Source organism: Plodia interpunctella, chromosome 21, assembly GCF_027563975.2.
Source record: "Plodia interpunctella isolate USDA-ARS_2022_Savannah chromosome 21, ilPloInte3.2, whole genome shotgun sequence".
NCBI classification, from domain to species: domain Eukaryota; kingdom Metazoa; phylum Arthropoda; class Insecta; order Lepidoptera; family Pyralidae; genus Plodia; species Plodia interpunctella.
Genome location: NC_071314.1, coordinates 3204779 through 3223814, shown reverse-complemented (window position 1 = coordinate 3223814; position 19036 = coordinate 3204779). Strand labels below are relative to the sequence as shown.

General features: G+C 34.0%; 2 protein-coding genes across 11 annotated transcripts in view; one reads left to right on the top strand and one right to left on the bottom strand.

Annotated features, from left to right (window-relative positions):
- Positions 1-1647: 1647 nt before the first annotated feature.
- Positions 1648-2069, bottom strand: LOC128679470 (ran-binding protein 9-like). The gene is made up of 2 exons (XM_053761750.1): positions 1971-2069; positions 1648-1914 (listed from the first exon to the last, which is right to left on the bottom strand). The coding sequence occupies exons 1-2, from the start codon at positions 2067-2069 to the stop codon at positions 1648-1650; spliced, it is 366 nt and encodes a 121-aa protein (XP_053617725.1).
- LOC128679221 (T-box transcription factor TBX3) overlaps positions 1891-19036 on the top strand; it is an 84277-nt gene continuing 67131 nt past the window's right edge. For 7 of the 10 annotated variants that reach the window (XM_053761315.2, XM_053761311.2, XM_053761309.2 and 4 more), the window contains exon 1: positions 1891-2387. In XM_053761315.2, coding sequence (XP_053617290.1) covers positions 2068-2387 — 320 coding nt within the window. In that variant the 5' untranslated portion in view covers positions 1891-2067. The remainder of the gene's footprint in view (positions 2388-19036) is intronic. The other 3 variants (XM_053761313.2, XM_053761312.2, XM_053761310.2) reach the window with 1 other exon arrangement.

Sequence of the window (19036 nt, the reverse complement as noted above, 5' to 3'; positions counted from 1 at the left end):
TACCTATTTCTTTCTTTATACCAATTCTCTTCAACCAATCAGGACTTTTGGTCTCAAACTTTATCTTAGGATTATAAGCGACTATCACCTGTGAAATAGTCGCTTATTATCTATAATTAAATATCTCACTAAAATATTGAACATTCGAGTTCGATATCTAATACATTGAAAATGTCTTCTACTGACATTAAGTATGTATCTAATATTTTAATTTCAGTTCCACACTGTCGCCGAACTCGGACACATGCCGACGCGAATGCGTGAACATTGTGTGGTTAGTATGAGTACTTTTATTTACCGCAATGAAAAACCAGCAATGTGTACAGAATCCGCCAGAGTTTGGCAAACTGTTCGACGACAGTGTGGATCCGGCATAAAAATATCATGGCTATCGCCGAACTCAGATATCCTGGCGCAAATGAACATTGCGTATTTTGTAAGTTTGATATTACTGAAAGGAAAAACCAGTAATGTACCTCCAAATTCGGTAAATTGTCAGCTCAGTGTATACTGGCTTTGAGTTATTAAAAAAATAAACTAAATCCATATTAAATCGCTAATGGAAGCTTACTTTACTGCTACTCATTCACAGATGGCGCTTTGTCGCACTATAGAATATTTGTTTTTTTTAAGGGTTAATTTTTTAAATTAATTATTTTATGTTAATTTATGTTCTCGCGTACCTATATTTTTCCACAAAGCCTGGTATTCTTATTATAGCCTTTGCTAGGCCTAATGATATTCTGTTCTGTGAAAATTGTATGTTTAAAAACTTTTAAGTGAAATAAATGTACCTAAGAGTGCAGCGTATTTTCTTCGGCTCTACATTTTAATACGCTAATAATATATACAAGATCCGCCGAGATATTTTTAATTTCATAAATTAAAAAAAAAATACACTCGTATTTTTATTATAATAGGTGTTTCATTATAATATTGCCGGTCATGTAAATAGAATATGTGTAGAGATACACTGACTACCTACCTAGATAATTGATAATTTGATAACAAACTAAGTATGTAAATTGTATATGTACTATTTATATGTAGCTTTGTTACCAAACGAATACACTTTAGTTATTAAAGCTTGAATGAATAAACTCTTTGCACCATAGTAAAAATAACGAAAGTAAATACATACCTAACTATTAGCGGTCGTTGTCGGGGATATAGGTAGTTGTTTTGGAATCAAGTAATTTTATGAAAGCAATATCGTAAATATAAAAATTACTTGTAAAAACAAAATAGGTACATATCAGTTTTTGTAAACAGGCTCTACCTTTCGTATTGGAACAAAATTAATTACTTTTAGAGCAGTGGTAGAGATTGTGAATGAAGAATTACCTATTATTTTATCTTGCATACAATAGTGAAACTTAGATTCTATACAGAACTCTATCCAAATTTATACAACTATTAATTTCAAAATAGCAAAAGAGCGATAAAAGCAACTTGACAAACTCTAAGAAATTAAAGGTAACTAGAGTTAATCTGAGAGCCTCTCATCAAGTTCACAGAAGTTTCGGGGAACTTTTCGAGAACTCTGCCAATGTTGGCAAAAAGTTGTGCTAAGTTAGTCCCAATCGGCGGCGGGCAGCGGACGAGCGGAATAGAGGCCACAAAAGATATGGCGAGTCTGTAACGAGCTCAATTGACGGACGAACGGAAACGTGGCCAATTAGAAGAGGCGGCGGCGAGCGTCGTCAACGAGATTAGCGTCGCCGCGGCCTCGCCCGCTCCGCGCGAGCGGCGAGGTGTGGCGGCGGCGGACACCTCGCGCGGCGAAAAAACAACGCGGTGCGGCGCCGGGCGGGGCCTGGCGCGGCGCGGGCGCGGGGTGCCGCTCGGCGCGCCATTGGGCGGCGGCGGGAGGGGTGTCGCGCCCGGCGCCGCCGGCGGCCAGTCGTTTGACGCCTGCCGCGCGAGCGGGTGTCGCCACAGGAAAGCGAGTGTCGCGATCGCGAACGAACCGCCGGGTTATGGACGTTGCATGAGCGGGCGCGACCGCTGGAGCCGTCGGGCACGCCGGTCGTGGAGCGCGCGCCGTGGGCCCCGGGCGGCGCGGGCATGCGCTTCGAGGGCGCCGAGCGGCGCGACGCCGTCGCCTTCCACGGGCTGCTGGCGCCGCGGCCGAGCGACTTCTCGGTGTCGGCGTTGCTGACGGCGGGCGCGCTGCCGCCGCCGCCGTACCTGCCCGCCGCGCTGGCCGCCGCCGCCGCGCTGTCCGCGCCCTGTCCTCTCCTCAAGCCGCCGCCGCCGCCGTACGCACCTCTGCCCCCCGACGACGACGGGGTCGTCGATGACCCGAAGGTCACCCTCGAGGGCAAGGACCTCTGGGAGAAGTTCCACAAGCTGGGCACGGAGATGGTGATCACCAAGAGTGGCAGGTCAGTACGGACGTTGCTCTCGAAGCTGTGATCGTGTCACGTGACAGTGTTGTGTGTGATCAGACGTGGTAGGCTGTGATGCGGTGAGTACCACACCACTAGGCTCTAAGCACGGGTTGGAATATTAGCCAATGAACGCCACATGTTTTTGTTTACAATAACAAACTTTGAAAGTCAAAACAACCAAATTATAGCCGTGGTAGAGTTGAAACTATTTAATGAAAACGATAAATCCTGTCGGATAAACGGAAAGTCACGGCTTGTAAATAATGAAAAAAATACATTAATTTGTGAAAACACTATAGAAAGAAAATATGAACTTTTTAGCTTCAAAGTGATGATATAGGTAGAACAATGCACATGAACTTGAAATACACTTGTACTGTACAGTGAAAATAAAACAGAGCCCACTAGCAAATGTCAAGAACATCTACAAAATTATGTAGAGAAAAGTAGACACCAAATGATAAAATTGAACTATAAAAAAATTGGTGATTGACTTAATACTGACAAATAGGTATACCTTTTTAAAAGCATTTCAAAGTAAGGTACCTAAGTTAAGAAATGCACTGGCTGTTAAGAAACGAAAAATATACCTATAATATACGGATAGACGAAAGTAAGAGAAACTAATTTTAAAATTAGAAAAGCAAATACTGACACCTAACATAAATTAAAAAAAAAAACTATCTAAACAATCATTACATAAAAAACTGAAATGAAAAAATAGTTTTCATTCTCACGGCGGGGTTGTGGGCTTGTGGGACGTTGGCTAGGCGCATTTTTTCGCCAAAACATTGCACCCGTCGGGTCGTGTCGCTGCATAATCACTACTGCAATTAAAGCGATGTTCGATGCACGATACTACCAAGATTTTTATATAAAGAATAACTTGATATACGAATACATTATTATTATGAATATATTTAGAATGGTGGTCGTTGCTAAATGCAAGCAGTTTGTAGGTAGTTTCTAGACGAAAAAATTACATGAAAAATGCCTGTAAAGATCTAATTTTAGAATAATATCTTTAACTTTGAATTTCATAGCAATTTGAATACTAGTATTTTTCGTGTAAATAAAATAGTGTCATGAGGAAAATCCAATAAGAATCACATTTTGTAGGACAGGTACATTAGGTACATGTTTGTAGAATAGGTAGTTAGTTGCTCAATATGAAATTAAAAAGGATTTTACAAAATATCTATGGAATAAACTTTTATCAGCGGTGTACCCATTCGAAATTTTAAAAAGTACCCATATCTCGATGAGAGTATCTGAAGATCGACGAATTATAAAAATTGGGACCTTCAAAATTCTCAAAATGTCCATTGAATCGGTTCACCATCTGGGAACCCGCAAGCCTGTAATATAAAATTTATGTAGATTTATAGATATAATTTCTGACTACCTACTTATATGGTAAACTTCAGTAGGTACCACTACCGCTGACTTTTTGATGTACTTCAACATGTAATTTTGTATCATATCTTATAAAAGCTAAAGTAAGATAACATACAGACAGAAAACAAATTAATTAACTGTAAACAATAATGGTGATGCCAGGACACGTCTGTCTATATTTAGACAAACGATGTTTTATGTCGATAAGTTGAGACCACGGGCGTATCCTCGTGCGGTCGCGATCTTTGTTGGCTTCCTCGAGTTGAGCTCCGCTTGCTTGATGCCATCCGCTGAACCTATTTTTTACAAAACTTGGAATTTTAGTATTTCAATATTATGTATAACTAACTGTTGCCGTCGGCTCCCTCCGCGGTCAAAGTAGAAAGAATAAAAAAACCAAAAAAAAAAATAGATGCCTTAAAAGAATCTATTGTTTATTTTTTATTGATGGAGACATCTGAAGTGAATTGATTTGTGAAGTGATTTTGTTTTCATATCAACAATTTTAGTAAGATATTTTAACAAACATTTAAACTTTACACGCGAAAAACAATAACAAATTCTCAGTTAAATATTGATAAATTCTCTACAACAAATAAAAGTAATTTTAATATATTGTTTAAACAATTAATTTCATAACGCATAAAATTCCCACAAATGTTAGCATAAATCCAATACCTATTTATTTTAGTTATTAAAGAATGATATAAAATAATTGTTCATGTATAATATTTTATACAAAACATAGTAAAAACATATTAATATCTGATACAATGTTGTAGGACGTTAGTCATTTCATAAAATAACGTATTTTATCACCAATTCACATGATTGTAAGTATTTGCAATTATCTGTAAACACATTGAGTTCCAAATATTATAGAGACGGCAAAGTGATACTTGAAATACATATATTTAATATGCTATGAATAGGTTTTATGTAAACTGTAAATTGAATAATATATTATAATTCATATAATATATGATCAGTTAAATTGTATTAAACACGTTTATTTGTTAAATTAAATGCGTTTTGAAACTGATGAATAATTTGTCAATGATATTTGACAAACTTAAATTTAATATAATATTAAATTTAAGTTTGTCAAATATCAATTATATAATAATATTCTTATTTTTTACGTATTATTTTTTCACATTTAATTTCATGAATTACATTGATATGTCTATTCTTTATTTCAATGTGAAATTTCTTCTTCTTCATAGTCGTATTCCTCGTGGCTGAGGGTCGTGGTTAATACGTGGAATGAAACACACACAACAATTTTCTTGGCATTATTAATGGAGTGGTTTGGCATTGCCTTTTCCATTTCTGCCACAAGTTAATAATAATCAACTAGTGTGCATGTTTGCAATGTGAAATATATATTATTTAATATCGCCAAGATATGTACTTGTATTTGTATGTTTAATTAGCTTCTTACCGAATATTATGTAAAAGATACTTGAAGCATTGTTGGTGAAAAAGAATTATTAAATACTAGCTTTTTTTTCGCGGCTTCGCCCGCGTAATTTTCCCACGGGAACAATTATTTTTCCGGGATGTAAGGTACCTAATGTCTTCTCCATACTCGCAAACTTCATGTATGCAAAATTTCAATTTTTGGTTAAAACGTAAAGCGTGAAGAGGTAACGAATAAACTTACTTTCCAATTTATAATATTAGTTCGGATTTATTCATTGAAAACTCATTGGCAAGTCAATTCCTGTAATTTATATCTATGAGGAGAGAAAATATTAACACTGATAGCCTATAAATTTACAGCATTATTGTATTAAGTTGGTAAGGAAATATGCTGATGCAAGTATTTCAAAATAATTACCCTTAATCGGTTTTCAATTAACGAAATGTATGTGTTGATTTGCTTTTAAAATTTTGTTTATCAAAAATACAAATACATTTTTTTATTTACAGGGCATTATTATAAACATGAAAATAAATTTGGAATTAAATAAAAGTAAATTAAATCGATGTTTATCATTATAATTGTTTACAATATTTTAATATATGTAAATATTTGATATTATTACAATTTCGCGAATATGGTGTTTTGCGATTGTGGTCTTTTGAAAATATAATTATAATTTATATTATTATAGTTTAATTATTAATATCTATAGTCTTTAATACATTGAGCAATTCAATTTACTTACCTATCAATTTACTTTATCTGTATTTTTATTGTGATAACTATTTTCTATTTTTATTATAAAAAATGAATCCTTTTCGATAATTCACTTCTATGAGAATAGAACATTTGTTTACACTGAACACTCGTGTCTTATAAATTACAGCATATTTTTAAAAGTTAGCAATAAATTTTGTGCCAGTGTTTAATTCACTGCAAATGCGATACACATGACACGTGATAGGCTTTTAATAGAAATATCGAGGCAATAACTTATGTGGTTATTAATCGCTGATTAGCTTAGGCTCATATTCATTTGTCGTCGCTTTGTAAAAAAAAAGTTTATTGAACGTCAAAGTAATTTTATGGAGAAGTGTTTGTTATGTGCAGAAGAATTGAAGAGCAACAAGACATAAAGCTGTAAAAATCCATTTTTGTTATATATTAAAAAATGGTGACAAAACAATAATGACATTTTAATTAAAGTTATCAACATTTTTGTGTGTGTTCTACTATGATAGAGAGTCAGCACTACCTAAGAGATAGTTACAATTATTCTACTAAAAATCTTTTAGAATTTGTATTCAGCAAGACTCTCAATCAACTCAGATATTATCAGAGAATTGTAGTTTCGCATATATCACAAAAACAATATAACTCGAAGGTAATAAAATATATATCTTTCACTGAAATACGTTTGGAAAAAAGCAAATTGATATTATTAGGCGCGTAAAGTCGAGCGTGGCCCTCCGAATTTCGGAGGGTAGCTCTAGACATCAAAGTGGGAAGTTTTGGGGAAAAAAAGAAAATTCGGGAAAAGTAAGAGTGGCCGTTTTGTGCGAGGCGCCAGGTGCTAGCTCCTTTGAATAATAAGTTCGCCCTTGAACTTATTTTTTTTAAGAATGCCATTCTTTAACGATTTATCATCTTTATTATAGTATAAAACAAAGTACCTAGCTTCCAGCTGTCTGTCTGTCCGTATGTATGCTTAGATCTTTAAAACTACGCACGGGTTTTGATGCGGGTTTTTAATAGGTGATTCAAGAGCAAGGTTTATATGTATATAACATGCATAATATTGCATCCTGTGAAGCCGGGGCGGGCCGTTAGTGTAGAAAAAATATTTAAAATTACGCTATTTATAAAATAACGAGAGTATTAGATTTGAATGTGTGAATGAGCAGGGCACATCCAGAGTCATTCAATTTGAAAAATATGTATTGATAAAATTACACACCTACTTGCTAATGTAAATAAATTAAATTAAATTCATACTAATATTAGTTATTTTTATTTGTTAATCAAAAAACTACTGGACCGATTTTGACGAAATTTGGCACAGAAATAAACTAAACGTTCAGAAGTAACATAGGTTAGTAATAAATTAAATTACAATTAATTTTCATGTTATGTGATGGCAAAATAACGCATTTATGTAAGCCCTTCTATATACTTTTGATTACTTAGTCTCGTATATTCTTTAGGTCCAAAGGGCTCAAGATATAACGGTCGCCCAGAATCGTAATACAACGTTCGCGTGTTCTAACAAAATTAACTGGTTCTCCCCTTCTGAAGGAGATGAACACATTTTGCACAACTGTATCAAAGAAAAGTTATGTTTTTAAGGTTCCTAGATATGTGTTAGAACAAAATTTTCTGATGTAAAACTTAAACTAACACAATTAATCTAATTTTCTTTTCATTATAGTTTAAGTTACATGTAATTTTGATATCCACCCCTAGAATTAAAAAAAGGTCTATTAGCGTTAAAATCATGGACTGGTTAAAATAGAGAAGCTTTTTTAAAAGAAAAAGAATAGCTCGTTTCATTTTTATATAAGTATCTACACAACTTCCTAATTAATAGACTAAAATCAAATGTGTAATCGTGTACCAATATTACCAACCTTCTAATATTGAAATAGATGATTTATCTATGGTTTAAAAAAAAGCTTTGATCTGGTTATGCAAATTATAAGTACCTAGGCCTATTAAATAACATAGGCGGACAAATAAATATGGCATTATTAAGTATAATGTGCAATTTCATAAGCAAAGCAATACGGTAGGTGTATATTATTATGCAGTTTAACCAACCTTACATTTTATAAAATTGTCCAATTAGAAAAACTATACGGAAGATACACATAATATGTTTACAGTTTTGTGTTTTCTACGTTTAATTTATTTTTAAATATGCTAATTTTGTAATACATCAATATTATCCGAGTATTATTATTTCAATTAATTTGTAAAAACGTCCCCATGTCAGAAAAACTGTTTATAATCTGTACATACATGGACGACTGACAGAATATAATATTTTTTATCTGCATTCTGCCTACACGAGGCCCGACTGTCGCTTACTAAAAACCAAATTCAAATCGGTCGAACGCTTTGGTCAAATTTAAAAAATAAGATAAACCGCCTTATTTAAAGAAGTAAGTAGGTACCTACTAACATTGTTTTAATGGAAGTCTATCTAATCTATGGTTGTCATCGCACTTATTTATGCGCTGAACTGTAATAGTAGGTAGTACAAGGAACTATTAATTAATAAGCAGGTGTGGTGCGTATTATCATTTATTTATGTAGGTTGTAATAGATAATAGCTTAATCGAATAGACTTGTTTGTCGTGTACGATATAGGACCACCATTGGCTAAGACGACGAGACTTACTCCACGTTTACATGGACATAGGGTGGGTTGCACCAGTTAATTTTAAAACACCATTTTTTTAACCACTCGGTTGCGACGCGCAGGTTACAGTTATCGTCAAAGTTGACTGGTGCAACTGAGACTTAGCTCGTCAGCAAGAAATAAAATATATATAACATTTTGGCGACACAAATTGTAACTAATACTAAGAAGGCCTATGACTATTGTTAAACACCTTTAGAGGAAGATCTGCTTAGTAATAAATGAACTTATGTCAATTCACCAAAAAATGTGTGAAATGATTGCGTCAAGGTCGGTACAGACTCAATTAATACAAAAACAAAAATACACAACTTGACACAAAGTATGGCAATGGTCTATCTGAATTTATATTTGTATACTTAAATGAACGCGTCATATTGTACACAAATTATAGATGGTAACAGATGTGTCATCTCGTTGTTCACAAACACATCAAGCATACGCGCACATGAAAAACCTTAGCTGATCGAGTCTACTGGAATTCGTGTTTGTGGTATTCTAAATTTAAACTACAGTTCTTCTTGCGTTCCGTATATCGTGTTACTCGCTGCTGAGGGTCGTCATTTAGCTAATGCAATATCTTATCGAAAACCTACTACATATTTTCGTTTCCTGCGTTTATGGAATATTGTCTGTTTCAACATATAATATTTGCTGTTTAGTTGTATTCAAATAAATATGATTAGTCTATTTGCCATCTAGTTATATCAGTTACATCAGTTGTTTAACACTGTACTGTATGACGTTTAAATTTTGAACTATAACAAGGAAAATTGTAAATTCCACTTTATAATTAATTTAATTAACTGTTTGATTCTCGTGTAAATTAATTTATAAAAGGAAATCACGTCACACTTATTCCTTCCTGAACGATCTAAACTGTTTATTTTCACAATTTATAAGCAAATGGAGTTAGGTTAAACAAAACGCGCCAATGTTTGTTCTCTATTTACTTTGTCCTCACCACGTATAAGAAATATATCGCGGCTGTGTGTGAATGCGCGTCACGTAATCTTATTGGACAGATGATGTTCAAGTTTTTGTATGTGCGTTCAAAATTCACTGACTGACTTAGTTTTTAACAATGAACAAAATATTACACTTCAGCTTGTATTGTAATAGTATTACGTGTATGAAAATTCGGTATATGTTCTTATGTGGTGTGATGTCACGTACGTCACATTATTGTGGAGATACACCACACTTAAATCCTTTGCTAAGCTTATTCAGCCAAATGCATGTTTAATTACCATGGCTTTATAGCGAATATGCATAAAATCTCCATTATAACATTAAGAGTGCGCGATATTTTTCTATTAATTTAATACATTATCCTTAGACTAATGAATTCTAATAATACATTGCATTTATACAGAGCAGTCGAGTATACCTATTTGAAGTGAGAAAAGTGAGTATACTAGTTTTGAAGTTAATAACAGTAAAAAAACAGGAAAACGAGTATTTTCGCACTCAGAAACCAGGTATAACTAATTATATTTGACGTAATGGTTGCACATAGGCTAACGCTTACACTGTGCAACGGTCGCTTCCGAGAAAACATTTTCATTGCTAATAAGGGAATTCTCGTGTTTTTATTACCGATTTCTGTTGTTTAACATTATAACTTGGGCCTCACTTACATATTTATCATTTTACACCTCCATTTATAAATGTAAGACTACACAACGATGCCTATTAAATACAAATTGCACATTTGCGCAGTCGTTCACCTTATTGTAGAGAAAATGCACAAAATAACGACACGAAGACAAACAACAGCCCTTAAATTAAAAATACAAACATTTATTCACGCATACGCTATAATACCGATATATTATTCAATCTAAAGTACCTATCAATCAATTCTCTATGATAAACAAAATGGAACAACTCAAAATAAATGTCAAACGTTTTAAGTTTTTAAATTTCGAATGAAACACTTTCCCAGTCAAACTTCTTTATTCGCCATTCGCTTTTTAAATATTTGACAGCGGCGCCCGAAGGCGTCGGGCCCACAAACGCGTCGCGGCTGCTTACCTATTCCCCTTGACATGACCAGACTCGAGACAGCCTACATGTAACTAACTAGAATTCGGTTTTTGAACCTGATTTAAAATTTTTTCCCTTAGTTTTTTAGACAGAGTTCTCATTGAAATTGTCATTTTGATAATTTTTATTGAATTGACATATGACTTAGACGACTGACCGTACGTGTGATATGACTGACAATTGACCAATGGCAACACAGCATTGGACCTAGGTGCCAACATTAAAATTAAAAACTGTAGATACACTCTTCAGAATATGTACCACCTTCTAGCATTTCATCCGTGCCATTTAAACTGCTTTCTGGTCAGGCGACAATGTTGAAGTCGCACATTGTTGTATCGGAAAAATAATTCGTGGGAACTCGTCTAAGAAGAATGGTTAATAAAAAGAAAAATAAACAGTTTTAATTGTTAATTTCATGTACATAAATATAATTAGTGAAGCTTAAATTAAACTCTTAGCATCGGTTAGGTGTCACGTTAATTGATTTACGACATTCGCGTGCGCAGTACTAGAATACAAAATTAACTATTTGATAAAATAAAAAGAATACAGAAATAAGACAAGTGTGTATGGGTTGTTTATTTTTAAATACACAGCTGCCAACACACTCAACACACTAATATAGATATACGATGGATACTAATCCATCGTGTTATCTTTCAGTAGTTCAGTGCCATCGACTTTTTAATGACAATATCTTGTCTTGAAATCTTGTAAGAGTAACTCTTTAACGATGTAAATTCTGTTCTTTCTTTAATTTGTAGTTGAGGAATAGAAAGCGAACTATTTTGCAGGCGGCAAATAGTTTGAATAAGTTTGACAAAATTGTTTTTACTAAATATTATAATAGGTTTAGACATGAAGTTTCACATCGACCTCTTTATTAAAATCGATTCAGCCATCCTACGGAAAATGTACACATTTTTTCATAGAGCTCATTTTTATGCCGAAAATATCCAATGCCTTTTTCCCGTATGGCTGTAGGATCAAGAGCAAAGATGTTCGGGTAGAAGGCGAATATAGTTGGGAGCCAGGGACGTAAAAATAAAGAAGTCGGCAATTGCAATGCTGCAGCGATCAAGAACAACTCAAGAACTTGTATCTCGACCTTCCAGTAGCATGTTAACAAACAATTAATTGAATATTACAGCGCAGACGGACGGACAGGCGCAGATTTCACGCATGGACACTCGTTACGCGTTTCTCATATCGCTTACAGGCATCCCGTCGCCATTTTACATTTCTATCGCGTGTTCGATGAGATACGGGCATTCGTTTTTTGAAAAACGGCGGGAAAACGCGCTTGTTAGATTTTTAAATTTATAGTACAAGGATAACAAAACGCTTCTTGTTTACCAATTAAAGATTATATATTGCTTCTGGAAATAATGATGTTAATGACTAAAACCTTTTCGAATTAAGAGTTTAATTTAAATAACTCTAGTCAATATTTAACTTTATAAATTCTAGTCGACTTCTTTCTTCGAGTAAGAGTATTTAGTTAAAGAGTTAAGTCATAATACTTAGAATACTTACCTAAACCTACCGTACCTAAACGTAAATAATCACATATCCATCGAAGTATAACCTACGTATCAGCTGTTTTTTTTGATATCAAGTTACACGCCGTGCCCACAAAATGGCCGACTTACGGGTACACTAGGATGTAAATTCTTTCTTTAGATATCCTATCTCAACAATTAGGGTCATTTTTATAACGTTTATTATTATTTTATTTCATTTTTATCATTTAGCCTCATCATCAAGATATAAATTGTTTTACACGTGCTCTCAATCATAAAGGTAGGTTGTCTGTTTTTTACACTCGCACATACTTTTTTTACATTACTTGTTACATTTTTTAAAATAAATCCAAGTATTGATTAGTTTTAATTAATTAATGATAAAAGAAGAAAATTCCACATAAAATTGTTTTCATAATTTCCCATTATTCTATTTGAATTTGAATGTGACAAAAAATTACTACCTAATATAAATTAAAAGCGAGGTGTAACACATAACAAGTGACGGTTGCGTGACAAACAGTTCATGTTATGTGATAATGTACTCTAATTAACACGCTGATAGCAAGGGCGATGTGCTCCCAGGAAAATATTGTACTTTTAAGGTTAGGTTTTTGAATAAAATTGTTAATAAAGAACAAACTACCATAAATTATTAAAAACCTACGGGAACATTCACTTCTTTTTTTCTTTATTAAATAAGTATCAAACTATAGTTTAATCTTCATTCAAGATTCATCCTCAAATGACCCGGTTACGGTTACTATCAAACTGCGAGATAAACATTGCAACGTGAGAAAGCATTATGTATTCCGCCTGTTTTGTGTAGTTTAAATTGACAGTTCCGTAATTCCAAAATTGAAATACCCCTGAAATTAAGAGGTGTCTCCCTCTTCAGCCGCGGTTTTGGAGGGAGCACTGTTTCTCTTGCAATTCGAATGAGGATAAAGAGGATTTGAAAATGGGGCATTTTGATATAATTAAATTATTGGGAAGAAATGCTCCCATGCGCGTAATTCCTTAGGGTGAGTTGTTACAGTCAACTTGGACGTTAACTTTAACCCGCCCATGAAAACGCAAACTACGACATGTCAAAGTTGACTGGTGCAACCCGCTCTACACCCGTCTATAAAAGTGTCAGATGAATGCTAAATTTATAAGTATATTTCTACAGCATTATGTGTGGCCAGTAATCCTTAATGGATTGTTTTTAAAATATTTCTTTATTTTTCATATTTATATGCACAGATCTATTACCTATCCTATACCTAACTAAGTAAGTCGTGGGATTGCTTACTTTTTAAATTCGTTGTCTGGATTCAGGCCACGTTTAGTTTGTGGGGATGTGTGTGTGAATGTTTGTTACTCTTTCACGCAAAATCTACTAAACCGATTGTTATGAATTTTGATACACGGGTAGAATATAACCTGAAATAACAGGAATAACACATAGAGTACTTTTTATTCCCAAGTTCTGACGGGGGCGAAGCCGCAGGGGCGCAGCTAGTAATGCATATTTTTGCTGGAAATTGTCTGTGAAGAATCTACATCCCTTCTTTTCCTCATTAATTGTTTTTCACATTCAACACGGGAGGAGAAGCAGCTGGCATATTCTATGATATATCTATCCGTGGCATGGAACACTTACATAATTATGAACAGCAGATTTTATACCAGAAAAGACATGGTTGAAGTTTCGGATCTCGTAATGACGAGAAAAAAGCATTTTGACTATTTATAACGACTAAACTCAAAAACTGGACCGATTTTGATGACTTTTGGATTTGTTCCAGAAGTAACGTGCCCTTTATTCACCGCGGAAGCGGCAGCCGATTTAGAGAAAAAAAAAACTATATGTAACTATTACTAGAGCTGAATATGCAGCAGCACACTACGATGTGTGTCATAGCAATTATAGGGACACATTCAAGATATAAGTACGAAATATATTGTGTTTGTTATTTAAAACATATTATGAAAAATAAACCTATTACAAATTTCATCAAAATCGGCCTAGTTGTTAGTTAAAGAGTGACAGATAATAATAGATCTATCAACCTACATTGTACACTAATTACCTTCCTGTTAAAAAAAACAAAGTCAAAGCTCTCTAAAGAGATTTTCATGAACCATAGAATAAAAATAAAATTGATACTGCATTCTTTTGAAACACGTCCATAATTTATTAAAATGGAGACGAATAAACATAAAGTGCTTCAAAAAGGCAGAAGTCAATCAAAATTCCCGGAATTACTTCGTGTACTCGTTGGTTGGCTAACAAGTGACTCTATGGCGCCTTCAACATTGCTATAAATAACTCCACATAATTAAAATTGTCAGGCATTCTTCGGATTCATTTTTAGAGTAAACCCACCAAAAAAGTGCTATTAGTAGTCAATCAAAATTCTTTAGCTTTAAATTATACCAAGGAACCCAGTCGTAACAATGCGTGCGCATACGAATCTAATGTGTAGACTTTTTCGTTTGCAGCTGAAATTGAACGAAAATAACAGAGCTTCCATTTCAATACTATGCAAACACACTGGCAACCTACACATTCTGAAGGATAAATATTCTGATTCTTGAAATAAATATTTAGACAGCAACAAATAAATAATAACAAATATTAAACCAACGATATCAGACTAGAACAAAGAAAACAAATAAATTTATCCGTTTTGTTTAAAATAAAGTATTCCAGCCAGTTCCACTTGAGTGTGGTTAAAAATATAAAAAAAATAATTTTTAATGGTATTTTATAAATCTTAGTACCTAGTAGATGGGTTAAATTACCGTATCCACTAGCAATGCCACAGCTCTGCGCGACGTCCGGCTTGTTGACGCCGCCTATAACTCAGCATGCCCTTAAACATTGATTGACGAGGGACCCTCTTTTTACGAGAGGTTTAATTAGTGGCCGACTGTACCTATAAAACGGATGAACTCTGATTGCTAAGATTTCTTTATTCGCATGATTTTGCCAAGTTAATACACACATTTCTATCACTGATGTTGTTTAAATTTAGGCGTTATCCAGGCTAGAATTTATCTGAGAATCGCGAAGTAGGTTACTTATAATATTATTCACTTTAGTATGAAAAAAGTGGGATATCTTCTCTACTTACTGAAACATTGTACTGTTAATGCTGTGGTAGCGCTAAATCGTATGGTATACTGACATACTGTAGACATGTTATCTTCATACATTTTAATGATTGAAACTATATTCTTTAACAAGGAAACCTTGTTATTAGTACTATATATCTTAAATTAATTTTAGAATATTATAAAAATAAATCAAATGTTAAAACAAGTCAAACAGTTTAATATGATCGACCATATTTAGCCGGACAATGGTGGCGAACCAACATCCGAATCAGTGAACCCAGACAGAGACAATGTAAACAAAGTCATAGAGAATATTAACCTGCCAGCGGTTACGCTGCCCCGAGTCTATAATTTAAGTTGAAAATTATCTGCTATCATGAGTTTTACGTTATCTCACGACCCAGGGTCGTCTTCAGACTCCTTTCATAAGATGCGTCTGAGGATTCATTGTATCAGATAAAGTCCACTTAAAAAGCTGTAAACCTTTATGATTTATGGTCCAGATAAGTTGTTTTTGAGTTATTGGCGTTATTCGTTTGACACAAGCTCATTGTATTTTTACGAGCACCGACGCTGCTTTATTAATTTCTTGATATATTTATCTGCATCTTTATCTGGTGGTAAAAACTTAAGTTGGTGATATCCGGGTGCGATTTTTAACAACATATTTTATGCTTCCCTCAGTATTTTATTATCAATATTGAAATATCGAGAAAATTTTAAAATATATGAGCACAAAGTCTCTTACCATATTTATACCAAAGTTATGAAGGTTGTCTATTTGCCAATTAAATTGGATGCCAGACCCAAAATTACAAATGTTACTGTGAAAAGTGGGGACGAAAAAGAAGGAAAGCGGACTCCGACACTCAATGGCTGGACGGCTTGAATGGCTGGGGAAGCAAGCGAGTAAACTCCTAGATGAGAGAGAGAGAGAGTGACACAAATAATACATATACAGTTTTTGCAAATTAATGCATCATTTACAAGAGTCAATTGCATCGTCTCCTCTTAATTATTGTTTTATCCTGTCATATTCATTGAATTCCTTCTTGCATCGTGTATGTATCAATTGATTTGCCTTTTCATTTCTTGTCATTGAGCTACAACCAATTCATGATCAACGATTTCATCTCAATTTACTTCTATTCGTTATTGTTTTATTGGTATTGCACTGCGAAGAGGTACTCTATAATATCCCCTATCTATTATTTTATATTCTCCTTATTTTTCTTTATCAAAGGTTGGCTGAAAGAATTGTATGCACAAATCTGCTTTTATGCTTATAATGTATATTTCTACTTCATTAGTATATACTAATATCTTTAAGGTATGTCAACGTTGTGATCATATCAAAATCGAAAAAGAAATTGTCTATCTCAAGCCTTAGTACGGGAGAAATAATTTAAAAAAACCTTTGTTTTTTATTACCCTATAAATTTTATTTGAATTTAATCCTCTGATTCATAAAATTAGTTAAAACTTCTTTTATGTACCTTATTTATCCATAAATATTACTTATTATTTCCATAGGTAGTTTTGTCTCGTTTTATGTCACGTGAAGTCATGTCTGACAGACCGACATTTCAGGTCTAGATGTGGATAGTCGTGAACGCATCCGAGAACATGCTCAGGTGAGATATAAACATCAAGATATTTATCAAAAAAAAGTGTAAAGGACTACTTTGTAACATCTTCAATTTCGCAAACATGATTGGCTGTGCCTTACTGTGGACATCTCTGTCGTCCCTCGGGAAATCCATCCATCCAATAAGATTGCATCGGTGACCTCATCCCATTACGGGATAAAAAATACTTGCAAATTCGCAGCTATACAATAAAAAATACTTGCAATAAGTTCCTACACAATGATTCTGCAGCTATAAGTAATCATAATGACACCATGTCGACCATCACTCAAAGTATTAAATACCAAAGCACAATTATTCAGTTCTTTAATAACACTTTCATCGACCACTATATAGTACAGTTTTATTTGTTTAAAACCTAACACATGGTTAGGACCTACTATGAGTTCTACTAGACAGACGACATGCCCTTTAGATTAAGTAGATGCTATTGGATTAGAAATCAATCACTCTGAACCATTTTCATTGCCATAAATGTATTTTTACGAATGACCTTCAGTTTGTATGTCAGTGTGATTCCCACATAAGCATGACCTGTTTACTGTCACAGACGCGCCGTCTCTCAGAACTAATAACAATTGCAAATCAGACGAGTAATATTCGGCAAATTCTGAATGCGTACACGACGTTTGTTACCGATTAGACATTGTCCGAAATAGTAAAGATTTAGGAGGCGACGGAACACCCACTCGTGATAAGAATAATGTTACAGTGACTGATCCCGGACATGGAATGCTTAATGAGGACACGGGTATCGAATATTTTATATGTAATTAATAAATTATCGAATATTTTATATGATATTGGATTAGGGAATGACTGTATCAGTTCAGGCAAAGTTATTTCCTAAACATCACCAAGAGAAGTTATAGATACACAACAACTTCTCCTTGAAGATATTCTTCTGCGTTATATCTTGCTGCGATATCTTGACACCATCTAAATGCGTACGCCAGTTCTGTATTACTTGAAAAAGAAACATTACATTACATTTTGCCTTTATAAACGAAATCAGAAAGCTCCATCTCCTAGAACTAAGATCGTTGGTCATGATGAAAGGAAAGAAACACAACGGGATTTATTTTGAAGTATCGACGACGAAGTGAGTGATGACGTGAGTTTGTTATTTTGTAATTCTTGTAAGGTTTCCTTTACTTTACACAATTACTTCCCGGAGTTCCGAAAATGTACGGGAAAGTTAATATTCGCATAAAATGGTAGCAGCATTTACTGAGTAACATTGGAAGTATTATGAGTTTGAGAATTTAGGAAACTGTCTTAAAATAAATATCGAGGAAAAATATTTTAATAATATAATACAAACAATTTTGCAACCGTAGGTTATTTCTAAGGTACTATTAATAAACACCATAATAAACACGTATTTATATTTTATTGTATTTTGTATTGAAAGGAACATATATGTATTTATTTCGAATACAATTATATTTTCCATAAATAAATGAAAGTAACTTATCACGTGAAGTTTGATGAAAAATTATTAGTATAAATTGCGAAAATGTATGGTTATCAATTAAATTAACGGATAAAAATTTACTTTAGAGATCACATAGACAGTAAAAAGATCAAAGTCAAACGAGATGATTACAAAATCGTCAATGTAAGAATCAGTGTCAGACAAATCATTGGGATTGCGTGCAAAACGAAAATGATCGCCAATAAATTGTCAATTCAACTCGATACCAATTACTAACAGCTTGCTATTGTCATCGTGTTCTTTATGGGCTGTTATAATACTGCAGTTGCATGCAAACATGATGTTTTAACGTTTTGCCGTGTACTATCTAGGTATCTACATTTGCGCAATACCTAAATGATTTACTGCTTCACCATTGCCATTTCTAAAAGTAGCCCCCGAAGTAAAGGTAGCTCGAGCTCTGCACTCCATCTCCTCATCAAAACCGTCTCAATCCACTCACAAATCCGTTTTGATGTGAACGAAGGAAATATTGTATTTACGATGTCATCCTTTCACTATTTTTATAGTACAAATAATTATGTAAGTATCTTAGAATTTATGGGAATCAAAACAATAGCGATTG

Excerpts from the sequence above, each read along its gene's own strand:
- LOC128679470 (XM_053761750.1), bottom strand. The coding sequence starts at position 2,069 with ATGCCCGCGCCGCCCGGGGCCCACGGCGCGCGCTCCACGACCGGCGTG. Across the intron at positions 1,915-1,970 it reads GCAACGTCCATAACCCGGCG|GCGTCAAACGACTGGCCGCC; the intron begins GTTCGTTCGCGA and ends CTCGCGCGGCAG.